The sequence below is a fragment of the Malus domestica genome, chromosome 17 (genome assembly GCF_042453785.1).
Source record: "Malus domestica chromosome 17, GDT2T_hap1".
Taxonomy (NCBI): domain Eukaryota; kingdom Viridiplantae; phylum Streptophyta; class Magnoliopsida; order Rosales; family Rosaceae; genus Malus; species Malus domestica.
In genome coordinates this window covers 5941491-5958948 of record NC_091677.1, presented here as the reverse complement: position 1 = coordinate 5958948, position 17458 = coordinate 5941491, and the positions used below count along the sequence as shown (strand labels likewise).

General features: G+C 41.4%; 1 protein-coding gene, 1 long non-coding RNA gene and 1 pseudogene across 4 annotated transcripts; 1 reads left to right on the top strand and 2 right to left on the bottom strand.

Moving 5' to 3' along the window:
- LOC103417096 (DEAD-box ATP-dependent RNA helicase 42-like) overlaps positions 1 to 17458 on the bottom strand; it is a 98099-nt pseudogene that overhangs the window by 74884 nt on the left and 5757 nt on the right.
- On the bottom strand, positions 11015 to 17218 carry LOC139193593 (uncharacterized). Of its 3 annotated transcripts, none has more exons than XM_070816933.1 (8): positions 16090 to 17218; positions 15390 to 15950; positions 15138 to 15287; positions 13848 to 13967; positions 12772 to 12819; positions 12510 to 12666; positions 12191 to 12350; positions 11015 to 11795 (listed from the first exon to the last, which is right to left on the bottom strand). In XM_070816933.1, the coding sequence occupies exons 1-6, from the start codon at positions 16406 to 16408 to the stop codon at positions 12617 to 12619; spliced, it is 1248 nt and encodes a 415-aa protein (XP_070673034.1). In that variant the 5' UTR covers positions 16409 to 17218; the 3' UTR covers positions 11015 to 11795; positions 12191 to 12350; positions 12510 to 12616. The 3 variants fall into 3 exon arrangements, with proteins under 3 accessions (XP_070673034.1, XP_070673035.1, XP_070673036.1); XM_070816934.1 differs by having other exon boundaries at positions 12191 to 12666; positions 16090 to 16400; positions 16717 to 16921; XM_070816935.1 differs by lacking the exons at positions 12510 to 12666; positions 12772 to 12819 and having other exon boundaries at positions 16090 to 16803.
- Positions 13526 to 13876, top strand: LOC139193597 (uncharacterized). Its single transcript, XR_011577912.1, has 2 exons — positions 13526 to 13666; positions 13835 to 13876. It is a non-coding gene; the product is annotated as an uncharacterized lncRNA (long non-coding RNA).

Sequence of the window (17458 nt, the reverse complement as noted above, 5' to 3'; positions counted from 1 at the left end):
GGGAAGTCCAGGTTCACCTTGACAACATAGAGGCAAGGTTTGTGGCGCTTCAAGAAGAAATAAAGGACACAAGGGAACTCAAGGGAGATGTGGCGTTTTGTAAAGAAGCAGTCGTGAAGCAATTCGTGCAAGGGTCGAGGGAAATCAAGGCGTTGGACTCCAAGGTAATCGACTCCTTTAAACCCAAATCCTATAATGGGAAGAGGGAAGCAAAGGAGCTCGACACATTCGTGTGGAACGTGGAGCGATACTTCAAGTACCTGAAGCTTGAAGATGACGAGTCCAAAATCTCAACGGCAACCATGTTCTTAGCTGACAATGCCCTTATGTGGTGGCGTCGTCGGAGCATGGAGATTGAGCAAGGTACGTTTTCTCTCACCACTTGGGATGAATTTAAGAAAGATCTTATGTTGCACTTCTATCCCCAAAATGCCAAGTATGAAGCCAAGGAGAAACTAAGGTGGCTCAAGCAAACGGGGAGTGTCAAAGACTATGTCAACACCTTTGTGAGTTTGTTGTTCGAGGTGCCCAACATGTTAGAGGAAGACAAGCTCATGTACTTCATGAGTGGACTGCAAAATTGGGCAAAACTCGAACTACAAAGGAGACACGTGCAAACATTGTCTGATGCCATTGCCGCTGCCGAATCCTTGATTGAGTTTAAATCAAGCCACCAAAGTGATTCCAAGTCCACGGGGAAGAGGGATAACCATGAGAAAAGTGGGGGAGAACATAAACCGAAGGATAAGGCCGAGACAAGCAAACCGAAGGAGAAGAAAGCCGATAAGCATGACAAAGGCAAGGGTAAGTCTTGGCAACCCAACTGTTACCTATGCGACGGCCCTCACATGATGCGAGATTGCCCACAAAAGAAGGCCCTTAAGGCCATGGCTTTCAAGGAGGACAAGGCCGAGGAGAGTAACGATGCAAGCATGGGATGCATCCGTCTACTGAATGCCATCCAGACAACCCTCCCACAACCCAAGGCTCAGGTTGGAGGAGGATCATTGTTCGTCGACGTCAAGACTGGTGACAAGACGACGCGTGTGTTGGTGGACACGGGAGCAACACACAACTTCATGACGTCGGAGGAAGCCACAAGGCTTGGCCTCCGAGTCACAAAGGAGCCTGGTAGCGTGAAGACGGTAAATTCCGCTGCCACCCCCATTGTTGGAGTTGCGCGCAATGTACAAGTAGGCATTGGCGCATGGAAGGGAAATATCGACTTCACCGTAGTCAAGATGGACGACTATGGCGTAGTCATTGGGTTAGAGTTCATGGACAAGGTACGAGCCTTTCCCATTCCCTTCTACAATATCTTCTGTATCCTAGCCGATGGAAGACAACCTTGCCTGGTGCCATTGGAAAGGCAAGCCAAGAAGTGTACCCAGCACTTGTCGGCAATTCAATTTGCCAAGTCTTGGAAGAAAGGCGAGGCCACATTTCTTGCAACCCTAATGTTGAATGAAGGGGAGGAGAAGCAAGGGCCTTTGCCGAAACAAGTGGAAGACGTCCTTGTGGAGTTTGCGGACGTGATGCCTAAGGAACTTCCAAAGAAGTTGCCACCAAGGAGAGAGGTCGACCATGCGATTGAGTTGGAGCCTGGTGCTAAGCCTCCCTCCAAATCACCTTATAGGATGTCGCCACCCGAGTTGGAGGAATTGAGGAAGCAACTCAACGAGCTACTTGATGATGGCTACATCCAACCCTCCAAGTCCCCATATGGTGCACCCGTCTTGTTCCAACGCAAGAAGGATGGTAGCTTAAGGTTGTGCATCGACTATAGAGCATTGAACAAGATTACCATCAAGAACAAGTACCCACTTCCGTTAATCGCCGACTTATTTGATCAACTTGGTGAAGCAAGGTACTTCACAAAGTTAGATCTTCGATCGGGATACTACCAAGTGAGGATAGCCCCTGGAGATGAATCGAAGACAGCGATGGTGACCAGATATGGATCGTTCGAGTATAAAGTCATGTCATTTGGTCTGACCAATGCCCCCGCAACATTCTGCACATTGATGAATAAGGTATTCCATCCTTATCTTGACAAGTTTATCGTGGTTTACATTGATGATATCGTTGTCTATAGCAAGACATTGGAGGAGCACGTCGAGCACTTGTGCATAGTGTTCAAGACCCTTCGGGAGCATGAACTCTATGTCAAGAAGGAGAAATGCTCCTTTGCCGCAAAAGAAGTAGAATTTCTTGGCCACAAGATAAAGGAGGGAAAACTTATGATGGAAAAGGGCAAGATCAAGGCCATTCAAGAGTGGGAACCGCCGACCAAGGTACCGACACTACGATCCTTTCTGGGGCTAGCCAACTACTACCGGAGATTCATTAAAGGGTACTCAGCCATAGCGGCACCCTTGACAGACCTTCTTAAGAAGAACAAGGCATGAGAATGGACGGACCGGTGTCAAGAGGCCTTTGAGAGGTTGAAGAAGGCCCTAATGGAGGAACCTGTACTAAGGTTGCCCGACCTTAACAAGCCATTCGAGTTACACACTGATGCTTCCGACTTTGCCATAGGAGGAGTGTTGATGCAAGAGGGACATCCGATAGCCTATGAAAGTCGCAAGCTAAACAATGCCGAGAAGAGGTACACGACCCATGAAAAGGAGATGACCGCCATCATCCATTGCCTTAGAGTTTGGAGGCATTACTTGCTTGGAACCCCATTCATCATCAAGACGGACAACGTTGCCACTAGCTACTTTCAAACCCAACAAAAGCTCACACCTAAGCAAGCAAGGTGGCAAGAGTTCTTAGCGGAGTTTGATTACAAGCTAGAGTACAAACAAGGAAAGGAGAACGTGGTGGCCGATGCTCTAAGTAGACGAGTAGAGTTAATGGCTACGGTACTCAAGCCGCAAAGCCATCTCTTGGGCCGTGTCCGAGAAGGTTTATCACATGACGTCCAAGCCAAGAACATTGTGGAGTTTGTCAAGGATGGGAAGACAAGAAGGTTTTGGCTTGAGGACGGCTTGCTATACACTAAGGGCAAGCGGATCTACGTCCCAAAGTGGGGAAGCTTAAGGAAAGAAATCCTGAAGGAGTGCCATGACTCAATGTGGGCAGGACATCCTGGCACTCACCGCACGTTGGCTTTGGTGAGCGATGCTTATTATTGGCCACAAATGCGGGATGATGTAGATTCATACGTGAAGACTTGTCTTGTGTGCCAACAAGACAAAGTGGAACAAAGGCAACAGGGAGGACTGTTGGAACCACTTCCCACCCCATCAAGACCATGGGAGTGTCTAACCATGGATTTCATCACACATTTGCCCAAGTCTGATGGATGTGGATCTATCTTCGTCGTGGTCGATAGATTCACCAAGTATGCCACTTTCATACCCGCACCTGTGGAGTGCACAGCCGAAGTAGCTGCACGCTTATTTCTAAAGCACGTGGTGAAGTATTGGGGTGTTCCGAGGAGCATAGTCAGTGATTGAGATGCTCGATTCACGGGCAGATTTTGGAAGGAGCTCTTCAAGCTACTTGGCTCAAAGTTAGACTTCTCCACGGCTTTTCATCCCCAAACTGATGGACAAACGGAGCGGGTTAATGCATTGTTGGAGACTTATTTGCGGCACTATGTTAGTGCCAATCAACGAGATTGGGCTAAGTTACTTGATGTTGCCCAATTCTCTTATAACTTGCAACGTTCGGAGTCGACGGGGAAAAGTCCGTTCGAGTTGGCTATAGGGCAACAACCCTTGACCCCGAACACGGTCGTGACTGGCTACACAGGGAATAGTCCAGCCGTTTTCAAAACCGCTAAGGAGTGGCAATTAGCCCACGAACTTGCTCGAGCTCATTTGGAGAAGGCTTCAAAGAAGATGAAGAAATGGGCAGATCGCAAGCGAAGGAATGTGGAGTTCCAAACTGGCGACCAAGTCTTTGTGAAGCTCAATGCGTCTCAGCACAAGAGTACTCGTGGCTTGCATAAGAGATTGTTGCGGAAATATGAGGGACCATTCCCTATCATCAAGAAGGTTGGCAAAGCCGCGTATGTTGTGGAACTCCCACCCCGTCTCAAGTTTCACCCAGTGTTCCATGTGAGCAACTTGAAACCTTATCATGCAGACAATGAGGAACCAAGCCGAGGTGAGTCTCATCGAGCACCCCCTTTGATGACAGAGGCATTTGACAAAGAAGTAGAGAGCATTGAAGCTAAGCGTGTCGTGGTGCGACCAAGACAACCAAAACATGTGGAGTACTTTGTCAAATGGAAGGGGCTACCATACTCCGAAGCAACATGGGAGAAGGAGACGTCCTTATGGCAATATAAGGACTTGATTCAGACATTCGAGAGGCAGGAGTCGACGAGGACGTCGACGGTTTAAGTGGGGGAGGATGTCACGGGCCATGTGTCAAGAACAAAGAAATGCCCAAGACATCATATATCTAAGCCCATGAAGCCATGTCTTCATGGAAGCTTCTGGAACGTCCCAGAGAAATCAAGAACATGGCGGAGCATTCAAGATAATCTAGGGAATTCCGGAACATTCCACACAAGTGTACATATTTAAAGCCTCACCTAGAACAATCTAGATTAGGCAAGTTGTATCTAGAACTATGCTAGATATTTCTGGATGTAAGTAGGGGATTCTAGAACCCTCCATTGAGGAGGTGACTTAGGCCTATAAATAGGAGGCAAGGCCATTTGGCCAAACCATCCAAGAATTGTAAGCAATTGTAAAGTTCTCCTAAGTTTCAATACAAAGCTTCCTTTCTCCCATCTTCTAAGTGATTTTAGCATTCTCCAAGCTATCTTAGCTTTCTTTGTGATTCAATCCGGGGAAGCGAGGCTTCGAAGGCTTACTTAGCTTGTTCATCGAGTTATTCAAGTCTAAGTGCCGCACGGGCGGAAGGCTTAAAGAGTCATCCCGTGACACTAGGTCATGGTGGTTAATGCATTTATTGTGGCAATTGTGGGGAGAGACTTTTAGTGTATTCAAAATATGAGTAGATACACTACATGTTATAATACATTCATTGATGTCAATGTGTTTGGGCCCAAAATGTTGGTTTGGGTAAAGTTTTATTCTCGGCCCGAAAGGTCTTATGAAAAGGTTATCGTGGATCGTCTAGTTCATGGGCTTCCTAACCTAGGTCGGCCAAGTCGTGCTGCGAGACGAGTAATTGAATCCTGGCACAATAAGGAGTCTCGGCAAGATATAGATATTGATAACCCGGAAGTGAATGCAGCTCGATAAAGGACTGGGTTCAAAGTCATAGTGAAAATAGGACTGGTCGAGATAGTGTTTGATTAGAATAAGAAGTCCTAATCCGAGTAGGGTTTTAACTCGATCTATAGAGGACCTGATGCTATAAATAGATAAGGATGTGCATCATTCAAGGCCCCCTCCAATTCAACACACAACTGCCCTGCGCAAATTCTCTCAACAACCTTGAGATTTTTTCTTTTCTTTTTCGCCGAAATATCTTCAGTTGGCATAAACAGTACTGTGAAGGCAACCGGTGATATCTTCAGTTGGCATAAACAGCACTGTCGCCGTAGAATCAACCGATCTCGTTGCATCTTCAGTCGGCATAGACAACACTGCGTCGAGGGCGACTGGTTATCTATCCAAGTCTCGGTCGAGAAGGATTTCCGAATCCTTGTTGGTCGGGGTCATCTCATCAGCCTTCTCGGCAAAGTGAGGTGTTACAGTTTATTGGGCTCGGCACATTGCACGCCGAGTTATTTTATGATTGGATACTCTCAATTGGGATTTAGAGTTCGGCACTTCGACGGCCAATCCACGTTTACTGTTAAGACTTATATCCGCTTTGAGTATTTGTGCCCTTACACTTTGGTGTCGATTCGGCGTGAGTTTACTCTGACGAATACCATCACTGTGACCGAATCCGATGACGACTATTTGTGAACTTCGTAAGAATAGTAGCCTTGTCTTCAGGTTTGAGAACCCAAGAGGCCGAGACGTGTTCCTTCTTCGGCCGTAATCGCAAGACACAGAAGTCAGTTGCGCACCCAATGCAACATCAACATATTTTACTCCTCGGCCGAGCTCGGCCGACGAGTTGGCACGTCCCGCACACAATCGAATGACGTAGTTAGCTCATAGATTACTTGGCCTACGCGCCACGTAGGCTTGGTAGTTTTTAGGGTCAACACAATGTTGATAGTATTTGTGGAAAGGTTTCTCATGTTCCAAATATTTTTTAAGCCACTAACACGTGAATTGTCTTCTCGAAGTCCAAACATTTTTTGATATACGTGTAATTTTCAAAAATATGATATATTTGGTCTTGGTCCTGTCACACGATGAATTACCATATCCTCCGGTATTTGAATTGTTGCTGCTCGGCAGTGCTTTTTACTGACCTCCTTTGGTATGCCTGTGTGACTTAGTTTTGTTAGTCTCTACTTGCTGGGATGTCTTTTCCCTGCTTATAACATTGTTGGTCTTAAAATCGGTCTCGGCTAACAAGCCAAGGATTTTGGGATTTCTTGGTCCTCTAGTTTGTGTAGCGAGCGTGGTAACTCACTGCCTAAGGTCGAGCGAGTAAAGATGTAAGTTGGTGATTTTGGTTGGCTTAAATTGACCTCTTTCAATGTGATTGATGGTCGAGCAAGGAACTCGTTTCGATCGAGGGCTCTCTGTGCCTTAGGTGAAAGAACTTTAGATTGGGGCTGTTCGTGAAAGTGATGTTGAATGGATATTGTGGTTGATATGGTAGGATGGGATGCATGGGAAGGGAAATCGTATCAACCCAAATGAATTGGTCGAATAGATCGAACCGATAAGTAACTAAATTTCAATAATCCTATTGCAAGAAAATAAAGTGCGAGAAAATAAGAAATACACTTGAAATTACGTTAAAAATGAGAAAAATAAAATTACTTTATAAATTAGGAAAAAAAGGAGTTACTCGCGCCAACTTGGAAGCGCGTCCCCTCGACTGGACGCGAGATTACAAATCTAGGCCAAACAAACATTGCTGCAATTTTCACCCTTTTGCGCTTGCTTCAATGAATTCATTTTATCAAATGAAAAATAGAGCCATATAGAGAGGTTGTCTTAGTAACTAACCCAAAAATATCTATTGAATTGGAATTTTCTTTTACGTTGTTTGGATAAGAAAAACTAATAAGAAAACTAAAAGAAAAGTTAAAAATCCCTAACTAAAAAGAAAACTAATGAAAATGGATTGAAAACTTTGAGTTTTAACGATAAAGACAAAATAAAAGGTAAAATAAATAGTACCATAATTGACTTTTTAGTGTGCTTTCGTTAAAACTCCCTTAACTAAAAGCATGGAATTGACGACAAGAATTTGGATTTTCCACGTTTGGCTAATTGGAAGAAAGAAATCGATAATTGCCGAGCTGAAAAAAAAAACACAGAAATTGGGGGTCCAATTGTCCGAGTTCAAATTCCTCAAAAATCGTCGTCATTTCGCAATTCCAATTTTCTGAGCTCAACATGAGTTTTATAAAGCTGATATTCGTGCTGTTCCCAGAAGCTCTGCCGTTCTCGATCTCTTTTTACAACTCCTCGACAGAGGTGCTAATTAATGCTCTATTCGCGATTCGGACGGTGAGATTACTTCGTTAGACTGCTCCCTCTGTGTTGTCGTATGATGCAAACTTGCTGCATAACAAAATTAGGGTTACGGGGTGGGGGGCTGTAAATCCTGTGGACTCTGGAAATCAGGGTTAAGAGAGAGGAGAGAGGCTGGGTTGTGGGTTTCTGGTTTTTCTGCAAAATTCATTTTACCGCGAGTTTATTTGGTGCCTATGAATTTTGGGTTTTATATATTTCATATTTCTCTTGTTTCACTCTCTTTTGCCATATATGGTTTTCACTTTCTTTGTCTTTGTTGACCTTAAAAAGTACCAAGCCTACGTGGCGCGCAGGCCGAGTAATCTATGAGTTAACTACGTCTTTCGATTGAATGCGGGGCGTGCCAACTCGTCGGCCGAGCTCGGCCGAGGAGTAAAATTTGCTGATGTTGCGTTGGGTAGGCGGCTGACTTCTGCGTCTTGCGATTACGACCGAGAAAGGAACACGTCTCGGCCTCTTAAGTTCTCGTACCTGAAGACAAGGCTACTATTCTTATGAAGTTCACAAATCGTCGTTGTCGAATTCGGTCACAGTGATGGTACTCGTCAAAGTAAACTCACGCCGAATCGACACCAAAGTGTAAGGGCACAAATACTCAAAGCGGATATAAGTCTTAACAGTAAACATGGTTCGGCCGTTGGAATGCCGAACTCTAAATCCCACTTGTGATTATCCAATCATAAAATAACTCAGCGTGCAATGTGCCGAGCCAAGTAGACTGTAACACCTCACTTTGCCGAGAAGGCTGATGAGATGACCTAGACCATTAAGGATTTGGAAATCCTTCTCGACCGAGACTTGGATAGATAACTAGTCGCCCTCGACGCACTGGTGTTTATGCCAACTGAAGATGCTGCGAGATCGGCTGATTCTACGGTGACAGTGTTATCTATGTCGACTGAAGATATCACTGGTTGCTTTCACAGTGCTGTTTATCCAAACTGAAGGTGTGTCGGCGAAAAGAGAAAAGGAAAAAATCTCAAGGTTGTTGAGAGAATTTGCGCAGAGCAGTTGTGTGTTGAAATTGAAAGGGCCTCATGCCACTCAAACTTGTCTGAGTCTTTAAGTTTCAAAAGCGTAAAGAATGCCTTCATTTTGCCATTTGAATTAGCTATGAAGCGGCGAAGAAAATTTATTTTCCCCAGCAAGGACTGGAGTTGTTTTTTGGTCGTCAGGTGTGGGGCGTTAAAAATTGCACGAGCTTTGTTCTCGTCTACCTCGATGCCGCGATGGTGGACAAGAAATCCTAAGAAATTACCGGCTGACATACCAAAGGCGTATTTGGCCGGGTTCATCTTAAAGTTATGTCGATGCATGCGAAGGAAAAGTTGAACAGTCGTAGCTTATGAAAGTTATTATTAACATCTCCGCATTGCGCGGTGAAACGAGCCACATGTTCTAACGAAGACAAGGACAATTCCCCAGCGAAAAGGCTAAAATCTGGAATTTTGAAACCTTTAGGGTATTCGAATGTTTCCACATAAGCTGGATACAGATGGATAAATTTAGGGAACTTCGGCCCCTTTTTCATGGCTGAATCGATCATCCGCTGGACCTCGGTCATATCAACGGGTGTTGTTTCCACTTTTTGGTCGGATTCATCTGACCTACTACCCGATCCTCTTTTTTTTCTAAGTCAATTGGTTTGAGCCGAGCAGGGATTGGCTCGGTCTCTACTATTGGTAATAGATTATTTCTTGGTGGCAAGTGTCGGGAAAAATCGAAAGACATGTCGTCACTAACCTTACTAACCAGTATTTCGAGCAATCTGGTTTGTGTCTCACTGGTACTGCGTATCACGTCGTGCAGTTTATCGATTCCTCGACTAAATGTCTGTTCAACCATCCGAGATTGTTCGTCAAGTCGTCTTTGAAGAAACGATCTTGTTGGTGGATCAGAGCCTTCACCACCATCCTCATCACAGTCATCCATTATCCCTTCATTGAAAACGCAGGTGTTTTTGTTATGGATTTCTAGACTGCGAAGTTGACCGCCGAGATTAACTTCCCTTTTCTTGGCGAGTCATGCTTGTGGACTCAGGCGTCACGGCGCTAAAGGGATTATGCGCCTGTGGTACATTTTGTCCTATGTTCTGAATTGGCAAATCGGTTGTTGATTTTCCCATAGCTGTTTTCTTTTTAACCGATCGTGTTTCAATTGGCATGAACTTCGTAGTTTTAGCACTGGGTCCCACCGGGCGTGCCAAAATGTTGACCCTAAAAAGTACCAAGTCTACGTGGTGCGCATGCCGAGTAATCTATGAGCTAACTACGTCATTCGATTGAATGCGGGGCGTGCCAACTCGTCGGTCGAGCTCGGCCGAGGAGTAAAATTTACTGATGTTGCGTTGGGTGCGCGAATGACTTCTGCGTCTTGCGATTGCGACCGAGGAAGGAACACGTCTCGGCCTCTTGGGTTCTCGAACCTGAAAACAAGGCTACTATTCTTACGAAGTTCACAAATCGTCGTCGTCGAATTCGGTCACAGTGATGGTATTCGTCAGAGTAAACTCACGCCGAATCGACACCAAAGTGTAAGGGCACAAATACTCAAAGCGAATATAAGTCTTAACAGTAAACGTGGTTCGGCCATTGGAATGCCGAACTCTAAATCCCACTTATGAGTATCTAATCATAAAATAACTCGGCGTGCAATATGCCGAGCCCAGTAGGCTGTAACACCTCACTTTGCCGAGAAGGCTGATGAGATGACCTCGACCAACAAGGATTCGGAAATCCTTCTCGACCGAGACTTGGATAGATAACTAGTCCCCCTCGACGCAGTGCTGTTTATGCCAACTGAAGATGCTACGAGATCGGCTGATTCTACGGTGACAGTGTTATCTATGCCGACTAAAGATATCACCGGTTGCCTTCACAGTGTTGTTTATCCAAACTGAAGGTGTGTCGGCGAAAAGAGAAAAGGAAAAAATCTCAAGGTTGTTAAGAGAATTTGCGTAGGGCAGTTGTGTGTTGAAATTGAAGGGGCCTTGAATGATGCACAACCTCCTCTATTTATAGCTTCAGGTCCTCTTTAGATCGAGTTAAAATCCTACTCGGATTAGGACTTCTTATTCTGATCGAACAGAATCTCGACCAGTATCTCGACCAGTCCTATTTTCATAAAGACTTTGAACCCTGTCCTTTATCAAGCCGTATTCACTTCCGGGTTATCAATATCTATGTCTTGCCGAGACTCCTTATTGCGCCAGGATTCAATTACTCGTCTCGCAGTACGACTTGGCCAACCTAGGTTAGGAAGCCCATGAACTAAACGATCCACAGTGACATTTTCGTAAGATCTTCTGGGCCGAGAATAAAACTCGGCCCAAACCAACATTTTGGGCCTAAACAGTCTTATAATTTGTCCTTTTGAAATTCCACATACATAATCTCCAAACAATAAAATTTGCAATTGACGAAATTTTCTTTGATGAGAATTTAAATTCTGTCATTTTACAATTTCTAATAATTTGCATCTTTATCCAAATGTAGGATTAGAATGGAAAGCACATACATAATTGGCCAAATAGAAAGCACATACATAATTGGCCAAATAAAAAGCACGTACATTAGCTTCTCTTCACAAATTTCTTAAAAAATAAGAAACTTCAGATTCGAATGCTCCCAGTCTAAAAGTAGAAAAGACTCAACGAGCAGCAGAAATTGCATCCATAGGTACGAGGTAAGTGGAACACTGGCTAGCAAAATGGTTGGAATAATAATCCATGATTTTCCGTCAAGCATAATGTAAATGGCACAAGAAAAGACAATCATCATGCTGGCAATAGATGAAAAGAGGGTGAAAAGGCCTATTATCATTTTTGTGGGCAAGGATCCGTGGAATTCATCTTCATGATAACGTGAAGTGATAACGCTCAAAAACATGATAACCGAAGTTGTGGAAGAAAACAGTGAGAGTGCATCTGAAACCATAAATGCTATGAAGACCTTTTTAGTTAAGAATATAGGAAGACTTGTACCTCCATCGTATCCACCAGGAACTGTGAATACTGCAGCGAACATTATGGTGATAATAAGAGCACCTACAATTGTACAAGAATTTGTTGTTTCCTTCATTGATTTTTTTGCATCTTTCCACATTTCTTTGTGATTCTCCGTAAATACTTCTCGCGGTGTCTTCTTATCATTGTTTTTAGATTCACGATCCATGGATTCTCTCTACCTCCTGCATTTTTTGCGACAATATTTTTTATATATGTATCTTAGAAATCTTTATTGCTTCATTTAAATCTTTGAACACATAACCCAAAATCAGTAGTTAAGCACATAGGATGATAATATAGTACGTAGTCAAATCATAATAATGTTTTCCATTTTAATTTCAATTCTTTCATGTTATGTTTGTGCGTGTCGACAAACTTATTGTTTTTGTTTTTTATTTTTAAAGTGAAGTAACCTCTACATTCTCTTTTTTCTTTGAAATTGAATAAATAAATTAACAAAAATATGTGCAGGGGTAGGGAAAAATGAGAGTAAAATTATAGCCACAAAATATATATAAACAACATATAGGGAAAACACTTCATAAATATAAGCATATATAGATAGATATATAGTCACCTTGAACCATTGTAGTTCTCTTTGCATTTGCAAAGTTGCACCTTCAATGTGATCAATTTGTGACAATGGGGTAATCCTTGCTACCGTATGTAGCATATTATTGCCGAGGTTATCTTTACGCTTCACTGTTTTCTTTAGCATTTCGGAATGCCAGCCATACCTGGATTGATTGAGACCATCTTTATCTTGTTTTCGGAGAAACTCACATATAATATTATAAACATTGTAGTGACGACATTCAATAGCAATTTGGAGTAGGCTTTGATTTTTTTCGTTCCTAACATCAAGTATGTCATATGGGAGAAAATGAGTAATATACTCTGCATGCCCTCGTTTTGCTGCCACACACCGTGCTTCCGTCAATTTATTTGCTTTATAATCATTCATATCTCCTTCAATCATTGCTTTACACATGAGAGGTAGAAACTATTGGACCCGCTCATGCACCAATTTTATCTGATATATACGATTGATTCCTAGGTTCATTAAAAAAAAGAATCATTTAAAATAATATTGACTATTAATAAAACTATCATAAAAAAAAAAAATCAATCAACAATATAAATGTGTATGTGGCCCACCCAAAAGTGTTTGGAGATTCGCCATTAGCCTTCGGAATAAACTCATTCCTGCATTACAAGTCAAATTTGATGAAAAACAAAACAAAAACATTTTATTTATCACTAACACCATTTCCCTCATATCAGTTATTTTTCCATTAGCTGCAGGATGTATACTTATTTTCTACCATTAGTTTGAATTTTACCTTATGCTATCAGTTTAATTACCTTTATTTTTCATTTTCATTTAATTTTAATTTATTTCCCTTCCTTTCCTTTTCTTTTTGTTGCTTTTTAATTTTAGAAACCCATTCTCTCTCTCTCTCTCTCTCTCTGTTTAATTACCTTTTTTTTTCATTTTCATTTAATTTTAATTTATTTCCCTTCCTTTCCTTTTCTTTTTGTCGCTTTTTAATTTTAGAAACCCATTCTCTCTCTCTCTCTCTTTCTCTCTCTCTCTCTTGCATACTCTTTCTCCCTCTTCCCTTTCACGTTGCAACAGCAACCCAATAAAGACTAACAGCGCTGTCGTCCACCAGTCACCAACGACCGTCAAATTATACCTTCACAATCCTCTTTCCGTCCTCTTTTCAAACCCCAAGATAGTTTCTACAAATTCGTAGCCGAAGTTCCTTAATTTCAGATCTAAGAAATGACGTTCGCGGAATTTCGGGCCAAACCTACCGGAATTGGAGCTCGACCCAAGAGGTAAGAATGATCCACTCCTCGTGGGCTGTCCTCCAGTGTAAGTGTTTTTAATCCCAAAATCAAAGCTTTAAGTTTTGGGATCGATTTCTATATTTGGAATTTTCATTCCATTTTGTGTATGCACGTGGATGATTGGGGAGGAGGAAGGTGAATCAAGGTTGTTTCCAAGCTCGACCGAGAAGAATGGAAGGTTGTGGGTGAAATTAAGGTGAAATCCGAGAAAACCCTTATTCTTTTTCGGTTTTAATCTGCCCATTTTGTTTATGTTATTTTTTATTTTTTATTTTTGTTGAGTACGATGTGTTCAAGTGTTTTGCTAAGTCAAAACAATCTAAGTAGGAAATATGGCATTAACAAAAACCAAATTGGATTGCAGACATGTAAATTACCTGAGTAAATGAGATGATGCCTTTTATTCTCTTTTTGTTCTGCGAGAGGCCCTTCATCAACATTTATATGACTATCCTTGTTGTTGATGGGAGGAAGAGGAAGAGGTTTTATGTGGATACCTATCAAGATAAGAATACAAGCCCAATCATTAATTCAATGAAATATTCTTCTCAACCATTGTGTTTGTAGTGTTTGTGTGTCAAATCAATTATTTTTAAGTGTTGTGTCATATCAAACCAGCAGCTTAATGGGTTTAAAAATTTAAACCAGAACCCAACCCGTTTGTACCCATTGGATTTGGATCCTCTCCCGGACTCCTAACCAATCATCCTCCTAACCAATCATCGTGGGAGAGGATCCTCCTAACCAATCATCGTGAGCCGTTGGATTTTTATCCAACGGTTATAATTATTATAACTTTAAAGGGACCTCCTGTTTGTAGCTATTGGATAAAAATTCAACAGTCCACAATGATTGATCAGGAGGATCCTCTCCATTAGCTCAGGAAAGGATCCAAATCCGTACCCATTATCACTGTCAGAGTCAGAGCCTTTTCAACCTTGGATCAGATGTCCCCGTGGGATCTACCTTCTCTGCCCTCCCACTTCTCATACACTTCCATCATTTTCTATTTATACGATCACGGTTAAGCCACGTCAACATTTTATATTACTATTGTTTTTTGTCTTATTATCTCTATAAAAAAAATTAATATAAAATGTTGACGTGGCTTAACCGTAACCGCATAAAATAGGAGAATATAAAAGTGTATAGGAAGTGAGAGGGCAGAGAAATCGGGTCGGTACCCGTGGCTTACAATTTAACACAAGTGGGCCTTACGCATGCCATGCAACATTTTTATTTTTTATAAAATAAATTCAGTAATAGAAATTTTTTGTTGTGGAAACAGAAACGTGAACACAAAATGAAAAAAACAATTGATAAAGTTGAACACAAAATTATTAAGGGAACTATATAGAAGAAGATTTTTCTACTGGGGAGTTGAAGTTATTAAGGGATTAGTTCAACTCCTATAATTAAGGAATTCGTTCTACTAGTAATCCTATAATTATCGGATTATGTGCATTTACATATTTATAATCTTAGTTGTATATTAGTATTGGTACGAAAATAAAAGTATGATGATGTGTAATTCTAGACATTGGACCAATTTCATGTAAGTGGACTAATACTAATAATGACTTATAAAATTGGACTTATATCAAGCCGTATCTTTTGGAAAGAAAAAAAAAATACAATGAGAAAACAAAAAGCAATTATGTACTAACCATAATAGATCAAATTTTCCCATAAACTGAGCGGCATTCTGCTTTTGAATGCAAAATGATTACTACCCAATGTTGCTAAGGGGATATTCCCGTCGTGGTCTGTAGCCATGGCCAATTTTGGGTAACGATGAATCAAATCCCACGCAATATCTATATATAATACAAGTGTGAGAAGAAAACATTGTAAGTACATATATAGACAAAATTTGTAACCTAAAAAAAAAAACAAAATCAAATGGAGAAAAGTTGTACCAAATCTTTGGAGACGAAAACCGTCAGAAATAAGTTGAGCGGCATCCTTAACTTTTATTGTTTCTAGTGGAGTGAGGTTATAGAGAAAGCGAGCCATTCGATCCCCTTTTGTATTCCCTTGGGCCACCGTAACTAGTGCCTTCCGATCAAATCTCGGTAAAATAGTAAGTAAATTGGGGTTCTTTTTAACCATGCATTCAGCTACTTCAACCCTTTCTGGAAACAGATTTATCAAATCGTTAAGAGCTGTGCAATCAGTAACGTCTGTCATTTCCAAGGCTTCGTTATCCATTAAATCCACCAACTGTTGTATAATGCGCACGCTGCACCTCTTCCTGATTGCGTAGTGAAGAGCTGTTGTATGTGGCCAATCTGTCATCCTTGCTGCCTGGGGATGTTGGCGAAGAAGGTTGATCGCAGTATCCCAATCATCAGACTTGACATATTTCACGAAAGTTTCTTGGATGCTCTCATCATGTCCTGCTCCAGGGACACTCCGACCTTCTTCCAATGCTGACTCTGGCCTGTTTGGAATCGGATACGCTTCACCAATTGTCTTGTCTGCCGAAAATGAAAATTTTGATTTATCATTCAATTCTTAATTTTCTTTTTCTTCTCCCTTCCTATATACAAATGCCTACGCGTACGTGTGAAAATAATTACAAAATGATCCTCATCAACATTTCTTGTATGTACGTACCACTTTCAACATCTGGTGGTCCTTCAACTCGCTCTAATTTCTTTGACAAATCTTGCCATGCTTCTCTGGCCGTGGTTGCATCCTTGATTAAGGGATAATTATCCCCGCAAGAATTTTGGATTGCATATAGGGCCTTGGCATCCTTCTTCTTCCAAGCCTTATATTCTTCTCCTTCAGGAGGTTCCTTAACGGTGCCTTGGACGACGTCCCAAAGATCTTCGGCCAAAAAGTAGGTCTTTATTCGAAAACTCCAATCCTTATAGTTCTCATGATTAAGAACTGTAGAAACAACTGTAGTAGTCATATTCAACCTGCCCATTTATTCAACGAGATTTTATGTTAATAGGGCATATGTGAAAGAAAAAAAATGAAACAAAATCAGCTGTCTAACACCACTTGTGGAGGGCAAGTGCTATAGTGGAAATCAAGCACCCTTGTGGCCCTCCTCATCCAAATTCAAGGCTCCCTTTTCTCCTCAGAACCCCACCTAAATATTGACCAAAAACAAAAACAAAAAAAAACGACACTACTCTATATAAATGCTAAGAACAAGAGAAGAAATCATAGTATGTGTGTGTTATATTTCGAAAGCAAGGCAATCAACAAGATTCAGGAACAAAAACAAACCAAAGTCCCGATTTGACGAGGAAGAATCTGCAATCCGAAACAATTTTTAAAATATAAGTCTCCAAAATGGTTACAAGATTTGAAGATGAAAAGAGAGAAGTGGAGAGAAATTTATAGAAACTCGAAAGAATCTCATTCTAACGTGAGATGAGAAATTTGAACAACCACTAAGACAAGTAAGAATATCATTCTCACAAAAGAAAAAAGACCAAAGTAAAGTATAAAATCGAGTAAGGCTTCAATGATATGTATCATTCAATTTACGAGTGTTTCAGCCTTTAGTTTTGATTTCCACAATGATTTAGATTTTTTATTTTTAATCTCAGCATTTCATTTTCTTTATCATTCATTTTCTTTATCTTTCCTTTTCTGGTCTACTTGTACTCTTATCTTTTCTCTTTTTACAAGAAACGATAGGTTGATAGTTCATTTAAAGTAATGCTAGGGAGAACAAACTTCTAAACCAAATTTTGTAAACTAACTGATGTGGATGTTGATGATTGGATTATTACTTAAGTGTTGATTAACGTGCTTATTTCATATTGGTGACATATCATTTGATTTAAAAATTTAGTATCTCTATCATTATCCTTTTATTTAACATTGCAAACTAATACAAAGGTGCTAATTGGGGACAATGCTCCAATGACAAGAAAAATGATCTAGTGTGAATTTTCTCAGACAAGGGAACCATAGTAAACCCCTAAATGGCTACCACATGTACCAAAACTACACACGCCAC